Raw genomic sequence first — 20,597 nt, forward strand, 5'->3', positions numbered from 1 at the left:
AAAGTGTTCCTGAGTTAGTCGGTGATAACAAATATTACATTATCAACAAAAGATATTGATGGAAAAAACAAAATGCTTTTTCTTTTACCTGATGTCACTTTCCCAAACTCGACTATCATCCAAATCTTCAATAAACTTCTCCCCTTTCATCCAGTAGATTAAAGGACTGACATCTCCACTATATCCAAAGAAAGCTCTGCAGGTTAGATTAGCAGAACCACCTGTTAAAAAGAATGTAAGAAAATATGTTATTTCAAAATTTGTATCAAAAGTTTCATTTTTGAATCAGTTGCTTTTGTTGATTTAAAAAAAAAAAACCCAAATATCTGTAGAGTCCCTGAATTTCCAGCTGCTGTTCAAAATGTCCAAAAGTACCTACTTGTTTTGCAGTTGTGTTCAATATATTTTCTGAAAATAAATACAATAAAAATGACATTAAGTGTTAAATAAGAACAGGATTCAATGTTGTATTCTTTCACCAAGTTTTCTATGTTTGGCAAGGAAATTAAAGACTATGTTTTTTCAAAAGACCTAACTTAACCAAAGATTTCCATGTTTTCTCTGAAAACAAATAAAGGTTAGGTAAAAAGGATGTGCAATCACATCTGCGTTAGTTCAGCTTTCCAATGGCTTCTGCAAAGAGGCCAGTACCATTTCCAAGGGACAGCCAGTAGAAAGATATGAGCTCATTGCTACATTATTTTAGCAGGAAAGTATTAAACACTGAAACTTGAAAGATGAACACATGTGAAGTCATTCTGTGCATTGTGGGACACGTCTTGCTGTATGGAAGGGAATAACCATTAAGGTACATAAAGCAAGCAGCAGAAATTCTACGTGTGTGCAGCATTACTTAATTACTATAGTGAAAATTAAAAATGTAATATACCTTCACTTTGGTTTATTTTCATTGTGTAGTCTTACATTGTGTTACTACCACTTGGCTTTGGGGTTTCATCTAGAGCACATACAAGGATCGAAAAGGTACTTCACGCGTGTTTTGTCTGTTGGTAAGATCGGATAATACTAGACAACAGCCACATAGTTAAAGATCTCCCATTCACTGCTGTAAAGATGTTTGTCTCAACATCCACCAACTCTTCTAAACTGCTATGTGAATTTCTTCAGTGGATAATTACACGGTGATTTAAAGAAGTATTGTGATTTAAGGAGTGTCTTTTTCCCCCCTGAGGAGAGTATTTCCATGGAGTTTATATTACTGCTGAGACCAAACTCGTATTTTATTTACACTTTCAAATTTTGATCTTAGGATTTTAAAGCTGACTGACCACAGCTCCTGGGGAAAAAAAAAAAAAGTAAAAAAAAAAAGTACCAAGATGCCATGAGAAGTCCATCTGGGTTCAATGAATTTCCTTAAAGATACACTGCTTTGGGTAAGGACCTGGTCCTTCTCAAACATATGACATATTAATATTTGAATATCTTATTTACTTTTTAGTATGGAAATAAATGCAGGATGCTGTATAAGAAGAAGGTAAGTAATTATGAAATAAATTTCTTATTTATTTGAAATGATTTGTGGTTTTCTGTAAAAATATCTGGCTGCTCTATCTGCCTTGAACTCTCATGTCCATGCCATTAAAGGTGCAGAATCAAATGCTTGTCATGAAAATGTGCAACATCAAGGCAAGTACCATCTATGTTGCTGTCCCGGTTTCAGCTGAGATAATTTTCTTCATAGCAGCTAGTATGGGGCTGGGTTTTGGATTTGTGTTGGAAACAGTGTTGATAATATTGAGCTGTTTTTTGTTACTGCTGAGCAGCACTTATACACAGCCAAGGCCTTTGCTGCCTCCCACATCAACCCACCAGCGGGATGACCAAGGGTGCACAAGGAGCTGGACAGCTGACCCCAACCGACCAAAGGGATATTCCATACCATATGATGTCATGCTCAGCTTATAAGGGGCTTGGAGAAGAGGAAGAACAGGGGGCCGGCGGCATTTTGAGTGATGGCGTTTGTCTTCCCAAGTCCCTGTCAGGCGTGATGGAGCCCTGCTTTCCCGGGGATGGCTGAACACCTGCCTGCCCATGGGAAGTGGGGAATGAATCCCTTGCTTTGCTTTGCTGGTGTGACTTTTGCTTTGCTTATTAAACTGCCTTTATCTCAATCCACGAGTTTTCTCACTTTCACTCTTCCATTTCTCTCCCCCATCCTGCCGGGGAGGAGCGAGCAAGCGGCTGTGTGGTGTTTAGCTGCTGGCTGGGGTAGAACCATGACAGCTGCTTTCACAAGCTGTTTAGGAACTGAGTTGCTTTTGGTCATTTCACGAGCTTCTGGTTGGTGCAACACCCTTTGCCAGCAATGCCTGCTAAGGAGACAGGAGTATCCCAGTACTTGAAACTACAATGGAGAGGAGCGTCTCATTCATAATCAAAAAGTATGAAATCGAATGACTAATGAGACATTTTGGTAATCTCACCTAATTTAGAGTGAAGTTACCAAATATAAGCCAAGAGGGCAAAAACACTCTTTCTAAAGAAAGACAACCACAGCTCCTGTTCCCACACCCTGGGCATCAATAGTCAGGACACCTCCCTGGAAACCCACCTTCTCAATCTCTACACAGCTCAAGAAGTGCCATTTGAGAAAGATTTTTGCAATCTTGAAGGCATTTGCAGGGAATGAGATGAGCATTGGGATACCACTTAATGTGACTCAAGTGCACGAAACCCTGTAATGGAACATGATAAATTTCCTAGTTGTGCCCAGGACATTTTAACAGATGCAAACCCAATTTCTTATAGCAGTTGCATAGCAGATATAAACTAACTAGCTTTTTTTGCTTGTTTGTTTTTGTTTTGCATCGTAATTATGATACATGAACATGTGAAAATGAAAATATGAAACCTTAAAGTGTTATGAATATCTTGGCCACAGTCATCCAATCTAGCAAATGTTCAGGGCGGTGAAATGCCTAGTAACCACAGCATTGGTGGACTCTGGTCAGTCTTGAAACAGGAGAAGGTACCTGCACGTCTAAAGCAAAAGCAGGCTCCCGTGATAATTGGATAACCCCTATGGCATTATCTACCCGTCTTAGAGGGAAGAGTGCTACCTAATGCATCACCACCACTTCTTGGGCTTTTTCTGGAGATTTTCCACCAAGTCAAGGCTCAGTTGAAACTTTTTAGCTTTTAAGAGCTGGCAAGATCACAGCTGGAGGGACCGTAGCTTCTGGCCAACTTATCCATGATTCACAGAGATTAGGCACCACAGGTGCTGAACCATCAAAGCTCTCCAGGTTCCTGCAGCTAACAGACACACACTGAGAGCTGGTTTTTGCACTGTGTGGGCCTCTGAGCCTTTTACAGGTGAATATTAATGTGCATAGGTTTGTTTTTAAAAAATAAACATCTTTTGTTAAGGGCAAAAAATGTCAGAAAAAAAGAGTCTGTAAGATTAAGGCTTTTTTCCTCAAATTCTTAAATAAATTTCCCCCCTAAATAAAATATGTAAGCATATTTTTAAAAACAGAATCCAAAATTTCCATTCAACGTGAAATATTTACACCTGAGAAATAAATTAAGAAGGATGTAATAATGCCTCTTGGTAGTATTGTGTCGATTACAGTCGCTGAGCAAAGGTGATTAGCGTGGCGGATGTTCAGCTATAAATTACCTATACTGTCTACCTTGACCAATCTTCACAATAAACCAGTGGGAAGTTCATTAGCGGGTCATCGAGAAAGATTCAGTGACCAGCTAATGACCAACTGTGACCATTAATGAGGACGTCTGTTACTCCAGACCTCACAGCTCTTTGCAGGGGGCAGTGGAGATCACTTGGTGGAGCAGAAATGCTCGCAGCTGCAAGGCAGATGTACGTGATGGGCAAAGGCTGGCTGAAGGGCAATATTATGAGCGGCCAGACTATTTTGGGAGCACATCTTGATCTCTGCTCCAGAGCTTCCCTCATGTGAGTGAGTGTATGCTGTAGGATGGGCTGCATTTTTCCCTAGAAGTGCACCTTTGAAGTGAGCCGTCAGAGGATGCCGAGTTTGGCACACAGAGCAGCTGCTCTGCATGGGCAGTCTGCTTTTAAGAAGTCGGCAGATTTTTAGAAAGCATGCAAAATTTAAGTAAATAAATACGAGAGCTGCTTTGCTTCATGTTTATGCTAATATATAAAACAACCTGTCCGCCAATTAGTAGAAATCACTCACAGTTAACCCTACACAACTATTTTTCTCCATGTGTTTTCTGTGCTGAGAAAAACTATAGAAGTGATTTGAAAACTATAAACGTTTGATTAATGGCTGCGTAATGCTTTCTATGCCATTAATTTAAATTTTCCTGTAAATGCTGGATTATAGTTTTATAGTCTATCTTTGAAGGAATTTAAATACATGTTTTAAACAAACTACTGGGGAAATACATTTCTTCCTGTCCCCTTTGCTGTGAGATGTTGTAAATCTTGAGAATGTTCTGTCTCAAGTTACATCCTCGGTAAACTGCTTTTTTTATGGACCCTGGAAAAGTCCAAAGGCATGAGATCAGAATTATTAAGTAAAACTGATAGTACTGGGGTTTTTTATTAACACCCCTCCCTCCCCAAAAAAACCCCAAACAAAACCCAAACAAAAAAACCACCACCAAAACATCCTCAAGAAAGGATAAAGAGAAAAATGACTCTTTTGACTTCTCAGAATAATTATAATTTTTTTACTGTGAAATAATGCAATAAAGACATTTAAGAGAACACCTAAAAAGTAAGCTGCAACTGCATATTTATCCATCACCCTTATTTCTGAAGATGAATATGCTCTTACTGCATTGAGCTGATTTTTGTAAAAAACTGGAATATATAGCACTACATGTTCCTGCTGCTCACTGTGATAAAGTTGCACCATCAACTCTAGTCAACTGGGTTCAAGCTAACTTAATCACAAGCTCCTTGCCATCTAAACTGAGAACAATTTTTGTTACACAGTATGCTTTCAAGTAGACCAGAATGCAAGGAGGGACCACAACAAAGTGTACTTCCTTGAAACCGGCAAATCCCTTCAGCAGAGCAACACACTATTTTTGTGTCCGCTTTCTCCAGTTGGCAACATTTGGGGCACTTTACAGATTACTGCTATGGGAGCCTATGTCCAGGAGAGGGCACTGTCTAACTTCTAAACATAAAAAAAAAAATAAAAATATCAAAGTATAACCTCAGCCTGGTAAGAACTTGCTAGCTGTAATTAGCACATAGTGAATGTTTTGTGGTTAGTGAAATGCCATCTTGTATGGGCAGTTTAAATTACACTTGCACCATTAGTCATACAAGTTAGCATACACCATGATGGCACCCATTCTAGCCTTTGATTTGACAGATTCTTCGGCGAAGGACAACCATTTTTGTTGGAAGCAATGATAATTATCAGCCATCTTCTGCGACCTCTTTTCAGAAGAATCCTCAAAGATGTATTACAGAAGTGAAGCGCTTGAGAGCCCTGCTCAGCATATTGTAATGAGAGAGTAGAAATACTAAGTGTACTGAAATATGGGACTTCTACTGTACAATGTAAACCATTTATAAAACCTATGCACTGGCAATACCTACAAACTTATAAGTATGACAGTTGTTTGTAATGTTAACACTTCAAAACAAAATTATAAAAGGCCAAGGCAGACGCAATCAAAATCTGTCACACACGAATTAAATACCATTCTTTCTGTTCACTTTAAAGTACTGACAAAATATCAGTCTTCCAAGTGGAGAGATGTAAAAGCTGTTAAATTCCTAGGTGTGATGGAAAGGTGGCAATTCCTCACAAAGTCAATGAGCCACTTGTTTTGCCAATGTCATCTGCCAAGCCCATCAGGCAGGTGGGTAGAAGCTGCTCATGTTTTCAGAGAAGTGTCACGTCCTAATTCAGTTCTTGAAAGACTTCTCGTAAACATGATTGGGGGGGGGAGGGAAAAAAAAAGAAAAAGGTATAAGAATAAGGTACCGTATAGTTTTCAGTCATAAGCCTTGATCATATGATCATATTCTAGGGATCTGTAAGTCTTCCCTTAGAGTAGGATGAACTGCAGAGATTCCTCTTGATTCCCTCCTTGCCTGCACAAAGCATCACTTACTGCTACGCTTCCCTCCAGTTTACATACATATTTTCACATCTTCATGTCTTGTACTCTCTTACCAGATTGCAACTGTCTTGCTGTATGTTTCATATAGCAGGTTAGTCTAAATTAAACAAAAAAATAAATAATGCTGTTTTCTGAAATACAACTGCAAGCTGGGAACTGCTAAATTCTAGTCTCGTCACTGAGTGGTAAGTTGTGAAGTCTTTGGCAAGGCATCAGGTCTTGCATCCATACAATTGTGAAGAAACAATGTGCAAATTTTCTCCACTTTGAATTCAGTTGATGTAGGTTTGAAAGGGCTGGATATTATCATTCCACTAAATATTACCATGCAAGCATCATACAAAGTGGCTGAATGTGATTACACAGCTATATCTCTTTATTAATAGACCTGTCCATATTTTGCTATGCTGTGGAGCGGAATGTTGATTGCACGGAACTCTGAATTACATATTGGATAAGTTCTGCAGGCCATAAATGTGTAAATTTAGAGTGTGCACAACCATTTCTCCACCAAAAAAAAAAACAAAACAAAACAGCTGAAGGTTTTCAACAAGATCAGAGAGAGATTGTAGCTTTTGAACTTTCACTGAATTTGTAGATATCACTATTTATTGGAGAGATTAAAAAATCCTTGATTTTCTGATTTTTTTAAATTGGAAAAAAAAGCCTAATTCTTGTTCATTAGCATTAGGGTGGGGTTTTTTTGGTTTGTGTCTCATTCACCACAAGTCTAAACTAATTTGCACACTCATAGTCATTCACTGTCATATGAAAAGACCTTTACCCCGCAAGTCTTCCAGCTGCTGAATTAGAGTTCAACAGCAGGACACTTAATGGAGGTGTCCGTATGTTGCTGCTTACATTTTCCCTGCTGTCAGCCCTGAGATATTTGAATCTGCAACACTTTATAAGTTGCTATACTGAAACAGATATGGTAAGATCTAAGATTAACCTAAGAATATTAAAAATTTTTGGTGGACTGCTTCATAGCTTGAGAAGGAAAAGAAACCCAAATCCTTTCTTCTTCAACGTGCTCTTTAGCAGCAGGACTGTCAGAGACAGAGCCAATGAAGACAGCAACCACCACAGCAGACTGCAGAAAAAGAAGTGATGTATGGACTTTGGGCTTGAAATGCCCAGAACATCTCTCAGGTACGTATATTGTTAAACTAGCCTTCATTTCACAAGAGGTAACAAAACCCCTGAACCAATAATCTTGATTTTCCTAACAGCAGGCCTCTCCTCTTGATAGATGGTAATGTCAGGCTGATAAATTAGTTGTTCAGCAAGTATTTTTTATTCCTTCCTCTTCAGAAGTAGAGGCTGGAGTGGGAGACAGCAACTATCACAAGCATAAAGCAAGAGCTGCTAAAGAAAAGGAAAGTCACTGCAATTGTTTTACAAGCTTGACTTAACTTTTACTCCAGAAGCTCATATTTTCTTGTGGTTATTTTAGACAAATGCATTTCTCAAATACTTTTTTCCTGTGCCCTCTCTGTTAGATCAAAAAATAATTTCTGATTTAAAAGCTTAGCTGTTTTTAGATATAAGTCACAAGAAAATATCCTAGGTAACAAAATATCGCCAAAGGAAAAAAAAAAAAAAAGGAAAAAAGAAATGGCTCTAAATGTCAAACTTCACATGTTTTTTAGCTTCTACACACTTCTGACTTGGGAGCTCTAAATCTGTCCTCACCATGCATAGCTTAATATTGTTCAGTGTTTTGGTTCTGGATTCTTTCTTGACCATACTGCCTCTGACTATGGTGCTGTGGCTTTTGCATTTTAATGATGCTACATGGTAAGAAAACAGACTTAACTAGCAGCCTAAAGTTCCCTGTGCATAAAGGAGTCCTATAAGGACTTATGGTCTCTCTCAAAAGTGAAGCAGGCAGGTCATGCACCCAGGGATGCCACTGTCCCTCAGCAGTCTCAGACCACCAGAACAGCTTCTTGCAACGTTAGCTTTGTGAAGTCTTGCTCTAGGTCATGTTTTGGAAACTCCTAGAAGAGCAGGAACGGTTTCCTGTTTATTTTTTATATTTCAGGGAGGTTAGATTAAGAAAAAAAAAGTAAATAATTCAATGTGTGTGTCTCTGGTAAAGAATATTTATTGACAAGAAATATATTAAAACCAGCAACCTCCTGGAGTTCTGTAGATGACTCTGGGCCCCAAGCAACTACAAAGCTGGAATAATGTCTTTATTAGTTAAGGAAGACAGTTTCAAGCCATTACAGTTCTCACAACATCTTCCTCATTCCCATACAAACCCCAGAGGCGAAGCATCAGCAAACTGAACGTGGGACTTAGGCAGCTCCTCTGCGTTAGAACGCAGCTGTTGCTAAACTTGTCTTGCTAATGAGCCGCTTGAACATAGTGATAAATCCAGTCCACCCATGCCTACAATGACAATAATTTTCTAATACTGTACACTTGCAATAGAAAAGCTCCCTTTTCACTTTGCTTTCTTTTACCTATGCAAGCTGTAGAAATAACTGACATTTTATTTATTTATTTATTTATTTATTTATTTTTATTTAACTTGAAGAGTGTTGGCCCAACAGATGAAAACATTCAAATCTCTTGCCAAGGAGGTTTTGTTATAAATCCTGTTTTCTTGTTCTTTCTGAAGAGAATATAGTGTGTTTGCTTTGTTCTCTTGTGGGTGCTAGTCCAACGCTTTCTGTACAAGGGAAGTGCAAACTATGTCCTGGATTCTAGATAATGACAAATAGGACACTGTTTTTCCAAAAGAAGTTAATTCTGGGGAGCTGTAGCAACTTACTGTGTCAGATCACACTTAAATGAAAATACCAATGAACTTCAGGAACAGATTTAGTAATTCAGTTTACATACAAATTATCAACTATTCAACCTCTTGTGGCTATTGCAGCCCCTAACTGTTCAGCCAGTTGATGTCTTCAGACATAGCACTTAATGAACAGCATTAGAAACTGTGTTTTACTATAATGTCTCATAATACCTGCTCTTTAACTGCTTTGGAAAGAGGGATTGTAATGTTTGTGCAATCATTAGATAACTTGAGTACATATAGCAAATTCTCAGCTTTGGAGTCACACGTATATTACATAATAAGTTGTGGTTTTATTTTCCATTGGTCAGCCTTTTCCTCTCTTTGCTCTTTCTTCATAAGCAGGACTACCATGGGTTGAGTAGGTTGCAGGGAATCATTTGGGCAAGGAAATATTCTCAATAATACTGTAGAGATGGGTGCACATGGAAGATTTTTTATAAAAGTAGAGCTCTTGGAAGATAGCAGGCACAGTGTCACCTACACCTGCTAGGTGGATATTAAGGAAATTGAGACTCCAAATAACAAACAATAAATAATTAAACTCTATATCCTCCTCTGGCGATCCTTACTCTTCAGCACACACTGGAAACATTGGCAGTTCTAAGATATTCATGAACTAACCAGTCTTGTCAGATCACACCATATGATAGGAAATGTCACTTGGAAAACACCCAGGCTGGTTTGGCAAGCGTGTGGATGTGGGAAACTACCATTCCCATGAAGCAATGTGGCACAACAGGATAAATACAATTGAAATAAAACACATCTATTATGTGAATCAAAATATTTCAATTTGGTTCAAAATGATGCGAAATCATTTCGCTCTTTAAATTTTAACCAGGAAAGCCATTAAGCACCACTGATAATTGAAGCTCTGATGAACTGAACCTGTTGATTACTAATAAAACAGATAAATAAAATCAACACCAACTTTTACTGCAATAAAGCCTCTGAGGGTAGGAAGGTGTTTCATGCTTATTCATACTGGGTTTTTCTATGTAAACAAAAGAATGAAAAAGAATGAGATATATATATATAGTTTAGATGGGCTTCTGCTTTAAATCTTCGTGTCCACACCTTATATCATGAAGATATTGCAATGGACAAAGAAAATACTAATTCTTAACGTATCCTCAGAAATAGCTGATGTTTGCCATTTACTTAAGTATCACACGAACCAGTATCTGTTTATATAATTTAAAAGTCCTAACAGATAAAATATTTCTATGGCATAAAAATGTGAATGCATGCTGTTTCTAACAGCACTAGGTTTTCTGGTTTTATACTGCAGTCATTAGACCATGTAGTCTTTCTATTTCTCTTGCATGTGTGAGTTAGTCCCCTGTTTTCCAAAGAACGCCCTGAAACAAAATACATGAAAACAAAACCCTCTCATTCACAAAGATGCAAATGGAGAAACTTGATTGCTTGTCCGTGACAAATACTCTATACTCTTGGAGCATACACATGCTAGAATCTACTGCTGTTGATCAGCTTCCTTTCCACACAAAAGGCACACAGGCTTTTTCAGTACATACCTCTATGTAATTGCATATTGATACACAACACTTAGTGAGGCCTGCCGTCCAAATGCCACTAATGGAATAAAAAGAATCCAGGTAGCACTGTATATGTGCTACCTGACTTAAAAGGAAAAAAATATAGAAATGAGGGCCAGCTTGAATTCTTGATGCTGTACGCTGCTTTCTGACCTGCAGGTATACAAGTGGAGTAAAGGACCTGTGTTTAAAAGAGAATTCCCACATGAAAACAGATGAGTCTGGCTGAAGGCAGGATTCCTGCCGCACACCCCTTGGCCAAACATCACCTTCTCCCTCCGGGTCCTCACTCTGCATGAGAGCTTCTGCTCCACAGCAGGGCCTCCCACTGCTCCCAGCCCCAGAAACTTGCCTTCTCTCACTCTGATTTTGGGACAGGTGAAGACCTGTGATCTCCATCCCACTCGACAGATAGTTGTTGTTCTTGCATCACATAGGCAAGAGAGGAAGAGTTGTTCTTGTATTCCTAAATAACACCTGCTCGAGGGCTGGCCTTGCATTGGCTATCACTCTTTAACAGGGAAATGACCTGGCCAGGCTGGAGGTACAATAAGAAGAAGCAGAGCCTGATGTCCCCATCCATGTTTGAAGTAGGTGCAGTTCTGAGCATCATAAAATGTGATCCTTCTAAAACAACTTACTTCTCAAGAACAATTAATCATCAAATTATTTTGGTTTCTTGCACATCCTTGCCAAGAGATGCTCTTAAGTACTGAAAAGTCTGGACAACAGCAAAACTTGAATGATTTATCTTGCAGCAGCCACGTGGGCCTCATTTCTCTAGTCCACCTTCATCCTCCTTCATTTCTAATTTCCATAGTTACACTCTACAGGGTCCTGCCAGCAAAACTCCTGAGAGATTGAGGGCTCCTGTATCTGAAGCCAAACACCTGAGGTCAGCAAGCAGGCTATCAATCCTCGCTACTAGCATAATTGTGAATTTCTTGATCAATTTACGCAACCTACCATCCTCCTGCTGAACACCCACCAATACCGTAATTCTTGTTTTAATTTTCTAAGTGTGCTGAGAGGCATGGGAGTTGTGACATTTCTTAAAAGCAAAAGAAAGTGAAGGAAAATTTCACCTGGCTCCATTCAAGCACCAGGAATGCAGAACATTGTCTACAATGTTGTTTGTGTTTTTTAACTGTTTTTGCAGGTGTCAAAGCAAGGACTAAAAGCAGAGTTTGAGTGACAGTAGAAATATAAGGTACGACAGCTGCTGGTTACAGGAACAGAGACAAATAACCATTACGTGATATTTATGATACAAACTGTGCAAGGAGGGAGGTAGAAGGTTGGTGTCTCTGACAGTGCAGCTCTCTGCAGAGGTGTGGGGTCCACCCTGAGCAGCATCTCCACTGTTCACCCAGTTCCCTGCTCCTCCAGAGTTGAGGCTGCCAATTATCCCAAGCCGCATGATGGCTTTTTAATGTGGACATGTGTCCACGAGGGGCCAGGGTAAGTTTGCAAAACCCCTTTTCGCTTGTGACTTGGAGCTAGAATTTTAATCCAGGTCTGAGGAAGAAGAAGAGGGTGTGTTAACTTTTGCACTACCTAGCCCATCATCAGGTCTAAAGAATACCACTGCAGCTATAGGCTTTGATTTTTATTGATGTAATAATTTGTAAATGCTGTTACAAACTACTGGGTAATAAAACAATGATGGATTTTTAGAAAGTGCTTAGTGCAAGTTTACTTTCAGTCCTTTGACATCTAAATAGCATCCCTTTAAAAATGTGTTATAATTGCAGACATGAAAATGAGTATTATATATAAAACAGTCTAAAATGAATAGCCTTAGGCATTAAGTATTGCATGATTACATATCCAACCAGTTTCCTAAATGTATAGTGTACACTCTCAATGGAGTTTAAATCCACGCTTATCTTAATTTAAGTCATATGGATTATCTGAAGTGAGAATAGTTGGAGAGGAAAACCACTTTTAAATCCTCCTTCTTTCACAAAACAATATTTTTAAATGTTACTTTGGGATCTTTAATCTTCAAACACAAAAAGTAGGAAAAACAGCCACACGTACTGAATCAGAGCAAAGATCCACTATCCCAGCGTGCCGTACCTGACAGTATTCAATAGCAAGAAGGTTAACATCTGGATACAAGAGTCATAGTCCCTGAAAACAGCCCTAATTTTGCAATGAAAATATTGTCAGACTTTAAACTACAGCAATGCCAATAATAAAAAGCAAGATCTTATGGCTTTCCTCTGTAGGTAATTAATCTGTCAGTTCTAACAGGATGAACATGTAAAACAGGACCAGTAATCCGCTTCATTAGCACTAAGAGACAAGAAAAAATAGCCTTCTGATAGAAGTTCAGCAATGTGTTTTTAAGAAAAGCATGTGCATTTATCTGAGAAGTTAAAAGATGGCCAGCAAGTCAGCTATGTGAGCTTTTCCAGTTGAATGCTTTGCTCCTAACTTGCTTTATTTTATTTTCTCCATGTTTCAGGATAATCAGAGATAGTTATGACTAACGTTTGGCAAAAGTTGTTTGGGTGTTGGGTTGGGGTTTTTTAATGCATTAGATTTTGAATAACTAGTATATTAAACTTTATTTTACATAAATTATTCTCCAAAAACACTTTGTAGTGTGAGATGATAAAGTTCAAGTGTTAAATAATGAGACAGTTTAAGAGGCATGAAAAAATAGAGGAAAATAATGAAAGGCAGAGGGAAAAAGCAGAGTTGTTTCTACTCTAGGTGGTCATTTGAAGATGAAGTGAGGAATTTTTTGAAGACTGATGGCAGGCAGTATTTCCTTGGTGTCCAAGGTAGGTAAAAGTATCACATGGGATGGCTGGTCCTTTAACTTTTCTATTTCCTCTGAGTCAGTCTCTAAAACTAATACCTGTTCTGATGAGTGTGAAAGAAAAGCTAACTCAATGAGAACAGCAGTAGATTTTAAATATTCTGCTGAATTGTATCCCCTTATACTACAGTAAGGGATTCTTGTAAAAAATGGTTCCATTTTTAATATTTAGGTCAGTACTGTGTGGAAGGAGTATCTGGGAAGCAGAAAAAGATTGTTGCTGTTGAGATTGGGACATTACCTCTTCAAGGGTGTGTATATGGGAAGCTGGACAATGGTAATGAGAAGATACCCTCTTAGCCATGGGCTCCTGGCACCTACCCAGTGACACTGCAGTAGCCAAAAAGCAGATTCCAGTAAAAGCCCACAACCCTCCATGCTGCTCTATGTTTCCAGAGTCACCCTTTCACACCCCATGCCCTCCTCCACATCCTGAGAGATGTCCTGCAATTCCCAGCACCTCCCTGCCTGAAGACTACTCCAGACCTAGACCTTCAGCACCCAGATCAGGCGAAAGGCAACCCTAACTGTGTTAACATGGAGATACATCTTGAACCTCTGTCTTCACACATAAAGTTATGAAGGTTGGAATCTGCCAAGCCCCTAACATAAGAGATCATCAAATATTATGAAATTACTTTGTCTGAGGAGTGATTAGGAAGAAAAAATCCCAACAAAATAAATCAAAACACTGCAAAAGAGATGTGGGAGAACTGGTTGACTTTCCTTCATCCATGAGAAAGATTCTTCTGCTGTAGGTTTAAGAGTGGCATTACGAACAAGAACTAGCTAAGAGAAGCATTTTGCCATCCTGAATAAAATGAATCATTCCTAATATGATTAGCACATGTTACATATTAGAATGAAACTGAAATGTAAGTTTGAAAAGAGCATTTGTCGAAAAGGCAGAAGAAAAAGGTTGACATGACATTTTCTGCATAAACGAAGATTTTGAAGGGAAAAAAAATCTGCTTTTTATGTTCATTTTAGAGATATTTCTATTAAAAAGCTATTAGTTACTCAAATGTCACTTTTATGAATAAGAACTTATCTTGGTGACATGGGAGATATTGCAGATGAGCTGTTGTTTGTGTAAAGAGCTGCAACCCCCCCAAATTTTACTAAGACAGACAAAAAATGCGGAGCTACTAGCTCACCCTTTCACTATATAGGAACATGAAAAGCTCCAATAGATTATTTAAAATTACCAAGGCAAATTGTTAGATTGTTTAGACAGGAACAAAAACATATCTTCCACAGAATTTTTACAGTTTTATCTATGAGCTGACCATAAATGAATCATTCATAGACTGGACACACTGGGTTGAATAGAATTAATTTTCCATAGTTTAGACAGTGGGATGGAAAAGCAGAGGTACCTGGAGACAAGATTTCTGATTAAAAAAAAAAAAAATTTCTTTCTGTTTTCTTGGGGTTTTTTTTTGGTTTTGGTTTTGGTTTTTTTTTTTTTAATTGTCTGCTAGTTTCTTTAATTTAAATAGACTAGCACGTCAGAACTCTTAGCCCAGGATAGCTCCAAGAGCAAGGCTGCCCTGTTAAGACAAGATGCTGAGCTCTCTCCCAGGACTTGCAGGCCCTGAATTCAAGTGCTGCAGGAGGAGCCTTGGTAACTCTGTTGGACCTTGGCCCACATACGTTCTGAGAGTTTTAAAACTGTTAAGGAGAGCAACTTAGTAGGGCCTAGGGATCCCAAGGCTTTACTGCTGGCAAAATTCACAGCAATGATCTTGGAAATTCTTCCACAGCTTTTAGCCTGGAAACATGGACCTTGGAAGTCCAGCTCATGATCCTTGAAGCTGTAGCATCTAGGCTGCCTCCCATGTCAACCATCTCAAGACCAGAGATGCAGCAAGATCACTGGCACAGTAGTCATGTTCCACAGAAAGGTTGCTTCTGGGATGGCAACTGCAACCCATGGGAAATTCAGACTTCCAGCTTTACTGTATCAGGTGCAAAAGGCCCCACATGACTCTCAGTATCCAAGACTGGGGCATTGTAAGCTTGGGGATCTCCACTGACTTGCCATAATTCTAAGACGTTTGATTTACCAAAATGCTGTGAAGCCCATTTGTTCTGGGTGACACTATCTTTTACCAAAAATTTCTGACCTTGACATTTAGATGCCGTTCCAGCACTGCTACACGTGTTCTGTATGACTTTGGGATAGTTATTGACACTTTCTATTCTAATTTACTTGCCATCAGGACTCATAAAAATTTGTCCTCCCATCCTCTGTTTTGTTTAATTAAACTGCAAGGGCAGCAAGTCAATGAGATTTCACAATCGAGACTCCCCAGCATCAGATGAATGAATGAGTAGGCCTACGTACATGACATGGTGAAACTATATGCAGATGTAACAGCTAAAGTCCTGAACGCAATACAGCTGCAAAAAGCTGTATTAGGTTGTCCACACTGCTTCTGTACCAGAGCTTACTCATTCTGAACCACACTGGTGATATAACTGTAGGATGTGTTGCATACTGTGGATCTATCAATATTGTTTCTTCTGTACAAACCAGATTAAAATTGCAATGGATCCTCCTTCTGGTGGAGGCCAGTAAATGTCGCTGTGATAACAAGTATTGCTAGTTACATTTATGATTGTTCATTTCTTCATTCACTATTTCTTCATCTGCTCCTCAAAGAGGTTGCTCGTTTTGGCAGGCTGTGTAAGAAGTGTGAAGAAAGGGGAAGATTTATTAATGCATTTATATGAAGGGTATCAAGTTTAATTCAGTATAATCTGTAGGGCAATATTACTTGCAACTTATTAGGAAAAGAATAAATAAAGCTTGAATGAATAAAGCTTGCTAGTGAAACCTTAGCAAAAAGCACCCTTGTTATCACTCCGGTCTAGGCTACACTTCTGCAATGAGGAAACTGTTTAACACTCTGCAAGCTACGAGATGACTCATGTGCTTCAAACTAAGCATTTACATAACTGTTTATAGGCTGGGGGCGTTGGATCATAAGCTTCATGGGGGAAGAGAATAATTTCTCTCATGCTCATCACACACCTAAAATTCCATTGCTTTTCTAGACATCTTCCTGTTTCTGGTAGGAACAACTTTGCAATATCTTTTATAATATCCCAGATATTTTTTTACTTCCTTTTCACTATTGACTTGTAGCAAACATAGTGCTTTCTGGATGCTTTTGTACTAGAAAGAAAAGCATAAGTAAAATGAAAAAAGTCAAAGTAGTAAAGATAAAAATTGGGGAAAAGATTTTGCAACTTAATTCATGGTATTAGAGAAGGAATAGTATGTGGAAGAAAAACGTGTGCTGGTAACTACTCTGTTAAATTTATATTTATACTCCATGCCATTAACCTACAATCAAGATGACAAATCTACCTGCATATGTTATAGAAATAAGTATGCTTTCTTACATGGGTGTCCATGTGTTATTTAATGGTTCAGACACTATTATTTCAACAGATTCCAAGTTTCTTCAGTCAATATGTGTCTAAGTGTTCTAAAATACAACCTGAAAGCATAACTACTGTTATGAGTGGTATTATAGTGGGGATGAATTTGGACCCTAACAATATAATCTGAAGGGTTTTTACTGGGTAGAGATGATATTTTCTAGAAGATGCAGATGTGAAGAAATTGAAACATTCATCACAAAGTTAGAACACCTTTCATGTCCACCTTTAATTAAAGTCATTTTCATGTCCATGCTATATAGCCAGTCTGTGCCCCATATATTAATTTACAGAATCAACATCCCGAGATCATCTAGTCCAACCCCCCTGCAATGAGCAAGGAAGGTTCCTTTTTTTCCCCCGTTTTTCCTTTTTTTTCCTGTTCCTGCAGTCCAGTGGGAAAACTTGGGACTCCAAGTTACATAAACTTTGACCTGTTTCTTTTCACAAAATGATTCATTTCATCTTTACTTTTATGGATAGCATTTTGTATATCTATACTGCCTTTGTATTGACCAACCAAGGTATTCTGCAGTGCTCTTAAATAGCACAACAACTTTTTTGATACAAAGGGCTGGCTTTATGTTTTCTGCCCAGAAGAACATAATTAATACACTTTTGTGATTGCTAGCATGATGAGAAACCAATCGCTGAAGTACAACCCAGGCTGACAGCAAAATTCCCATCCTCATCTGGGATTTCACCCACTGTCTTCACAGCACCGCAGCGTTTTGCACAGTAATATGCTATCTCTTGATGGCTGGCAAAATAACCCTCATCATTACCACTGCCCAGCTCAACAGCTGTAGCAGTGTAATGAAATATAAAACCCTTTAAGGCTCTTATTGCTGTGTGATAAATGCATGAAGACAGACCTTGTATGCAAAGGTGTATCACCTTGGAGTCTTTTATTATGGGTGAACAGTAGGCAAATGGATTCTAGGTGTTTATATGGACTAAAAAAAAAGGAGGTTTAGTCAATCTTTCATCCATGGGTTACTGAACAATTTTCACTGCTCACAACAACTACTGATGTGCTGCTTGTATTTCTGGCTCATGTTATCAAGTAGAGCCCTGTCAAATGCTGCCTGCCTTCCACCCCCAAATGCATTTGTGATGACCACACAAAAAAAGACTGTGGTGAACTAGGAAGAGGAATATGAGAGTAACTCCTTTGAGAGCCAAGATGAAAGGTTAAATCTCAGTCAGCTGAAGAACGTGACTAATTGTGAGGAAAGAAAAACAAAATCAACTGATACCTTGCAAGAAAGGGTTTTATTTCTAGTGTTAGGGGATGAACACTTACTGTTAATACAAAAGGTAGTCATGGAAACACGGTGGCTGTAGCAGAGACCTTTCAGACAACTGAGTCCACGTCCTTAGTGTAGGATATAGTTTTCATACTTCTAACCTGCTTAGTAGATATTAAACTGATGTTTTACTGGAGCGTAGCCAAAAGACTAGCAAGAAAGTTGCATAATTATGTGAGAGATTTGGACAGTAGCCAAGACAAATGCTTTCGGATTAAATACTATATAATTAGTTTTTATTAACTATAATGCTTTAAAATTATCTGGAATGTATCCCTTTTATTGGTAGATTGAAATATATTCCTTTTGGGAGAATATTGGAGGGAATATTTGCCCTCATGAAGTAAATACTTATTCTCATTCTCTTCCCAGATGGATGATAAAACAGTTGTGGTAATGGTTCCTTCACCAGCTTTGCCAGTAATCTCCATGGTTTGCTTGGATTCAAGCTAGATCTTCTTTTGGGGGTTATGGGTAATAAATCAGTTTAAATACTAATTCTTTCTTCCTCTTCTTCTGAATTCACAGAGAACATAAGTTTTCTACACGTCAAAGATGCTGTAAGAAAATCCTTTCGTTTTTTATGCATAAAAAGGAGGACTATCCAGAGACTATAACATCATGGGAATTGACCTATTTAGTAATGCTTCCTAACTAATTCTTATCCTCTTAAGAAAGGCATCTTGAGTGAATTAAAAGGTTTATGTATATAAATTGACTGGAACTATTCAAGTATGATGATAAAAATAAGATCAAATTTGTAATTCTGTCAGTAGAGAAGGGAAATTCTTTACAGATGGGAGAGACTGGAGTTGGTAGAAGGAAGAAATACCTACTAGCCACGTAAGATAAGCCTACAGGCTCATTTGCAAACAGAGACAGAGAAGGTCTCTCCAGATTTTAAGCAGGATCCATTAGCTCTCACTCAGAATTGTGACAGTTCCTGTTACTCAGGACACTGCAAAGAACGAAATTCCCAGTAAAAGACCATATAGAGCATGATTGTGCCTCCTTCCTCAGCTGTACACAAAGCTTTTATACAATTCATTTTGCCTTGACCAAGGCAATGTTTTTTCAGTGAATACCTAGTTTTAGAAAACAAAGGGAGAAAGATGCAAAATTATTTGTGAATTCAGATGTGTTTTAGCTGACAGACTAGAAAAAGGTAAAAAATACCAATAGAGTTCTTTTGACATTTTCAAATAAACTTTGTCAATATTTCTTATTCTAATTTATTTTATTTTGAGAAATGACCAACCTAGACAAAGGAAAGATTTTTTAAAGGGGATTAAAAATCTTGAAAGGAAATGCAATTTATTATTGTGTGCTGAACGAAAGAGCTGGCTACTCCAAAATGAAATACTGCATGGTAACATTGTTACACAAAATATTTCTGAAAAGATTATTTAATTTCAACCCTAAAAATTGCACTCTTATTTCTTATCCAAGTACTTACCCTGGGCAGATTCAAATCACAAGGTTTGAACTGTGCTCATTAATGTGAGAACAGACTTCTTTAGGGTATTAAGTTCCTGTATCTAAATTGTCCTTTCACCACTTCCTGGCCTTTCAGGCAAGAGGTATTTGGTAGAGCAAGAGGGAAGGGAGAGATATTGAGTCTCTAGATAGTTGAGTTCTATCAAGGGGTGAGATAAGTAAACACAACAACATAGCACTCCACATGCCTTCATGTGCCTTCAACTTGTACAGAAACACGCAGAACTTCATGAAAAAATTATGTACAATTTTTTCTTCTGTCAGCCCTTATATCTCCAGATATGACAGAAGTGGTATATAACTTAATCTTGCTCAGAATACACTTATTGGAAAGACCCCAATCTGACAGTCATTGAGAAATTTGCAGAGCAAGGATTATCTTGGCTAAACTATCTTCTGTAAGTTCAAATTTCCTTTAAAATATGCCATGCAAGTGACTCGTAATAGATTACATGTTTGTATGGTCGCTGTCATCCTTCTGGGATGAAAAACAGCATGTGGACATTAAATTACACAGAGCCTAAGAAATCATGGAGGAGCCTGCACAGATTTTACTTAACTTCTTGGTATTCTAAAAACAACAGACTGAACCAAAGGACTTGGAAAGAACATATGGAAAGAGATTTTCTGTAGGTCCTGATTTTGTCTGGGCAACATATCTCCACAACAACAACAACAGTATTTTAGCCAAGAGAATTTTATCTGTTGCTATCTATAACACACAAAAAAACAGGATAAAAAAGCTTTTTGGTGCTGTACCAAAATTGAAATGGATTATGAATCCTTAGGCCTGGAACAAAGTGTGCCATCACAGGATATTTTCTATACAGGTTACAGTGCTTTCAACATCTCAAGTTGAGGTAATTTTGACCTTTGTTTTAGCACATCTATTCTAATATAAAGCCAGGAGGATTACTTATGAATGCCATAAGAATAGACAAAAGACGTTAAAATTTCCTGAATCATTCAGACAATAGTTTGTATTTAGAGTTTGACTTGCATTTCAAATAAAAAATTATTTTCTGCCC

The 20,597-nt window shown here is 38.2% G+C and overlaps 1 protein-coding gene across 2 annotated transcripts in view; it reads right to left on the minus strand.

Annotated features, from left to right (window-relative positions):
- The window catches only part of IL1RAPL1 (interleukin 1 receptor accessory protein like 1), a 764,969-nt gene that overhangs the window by 30,525 nt on the left and 713,847 nt on the right, over positions 1 to 20,597 (minus strand). For both annotated transcript variants that reach the window (XM_054844310.1, XM_054844318.1), the window contains exon 7: positions 89 to 221. In XM_054844310.1, coding sequence (XP_054700285.1) covers positions 89 to 221 — 133 coding nt within the window. The remainder of the gene's footprint in view (positions 1 to 88; positions 222 to 20,597) is intronic.

The sequence above is a fragment of the Grus americana genome, chromosome 1, assembly GCF_028858705.1.
Source record: "Grus americana isolate bGruAme1 chromosome 1, bGruAme1.mat, whole genome shotgun sequence".
In the NCBI taxonomy this organism is placed as follows: Eukaryota; Metazoa; Chordata; class Aves; order Gruiformes; family Gruidae; genus Grus; species Grus americana.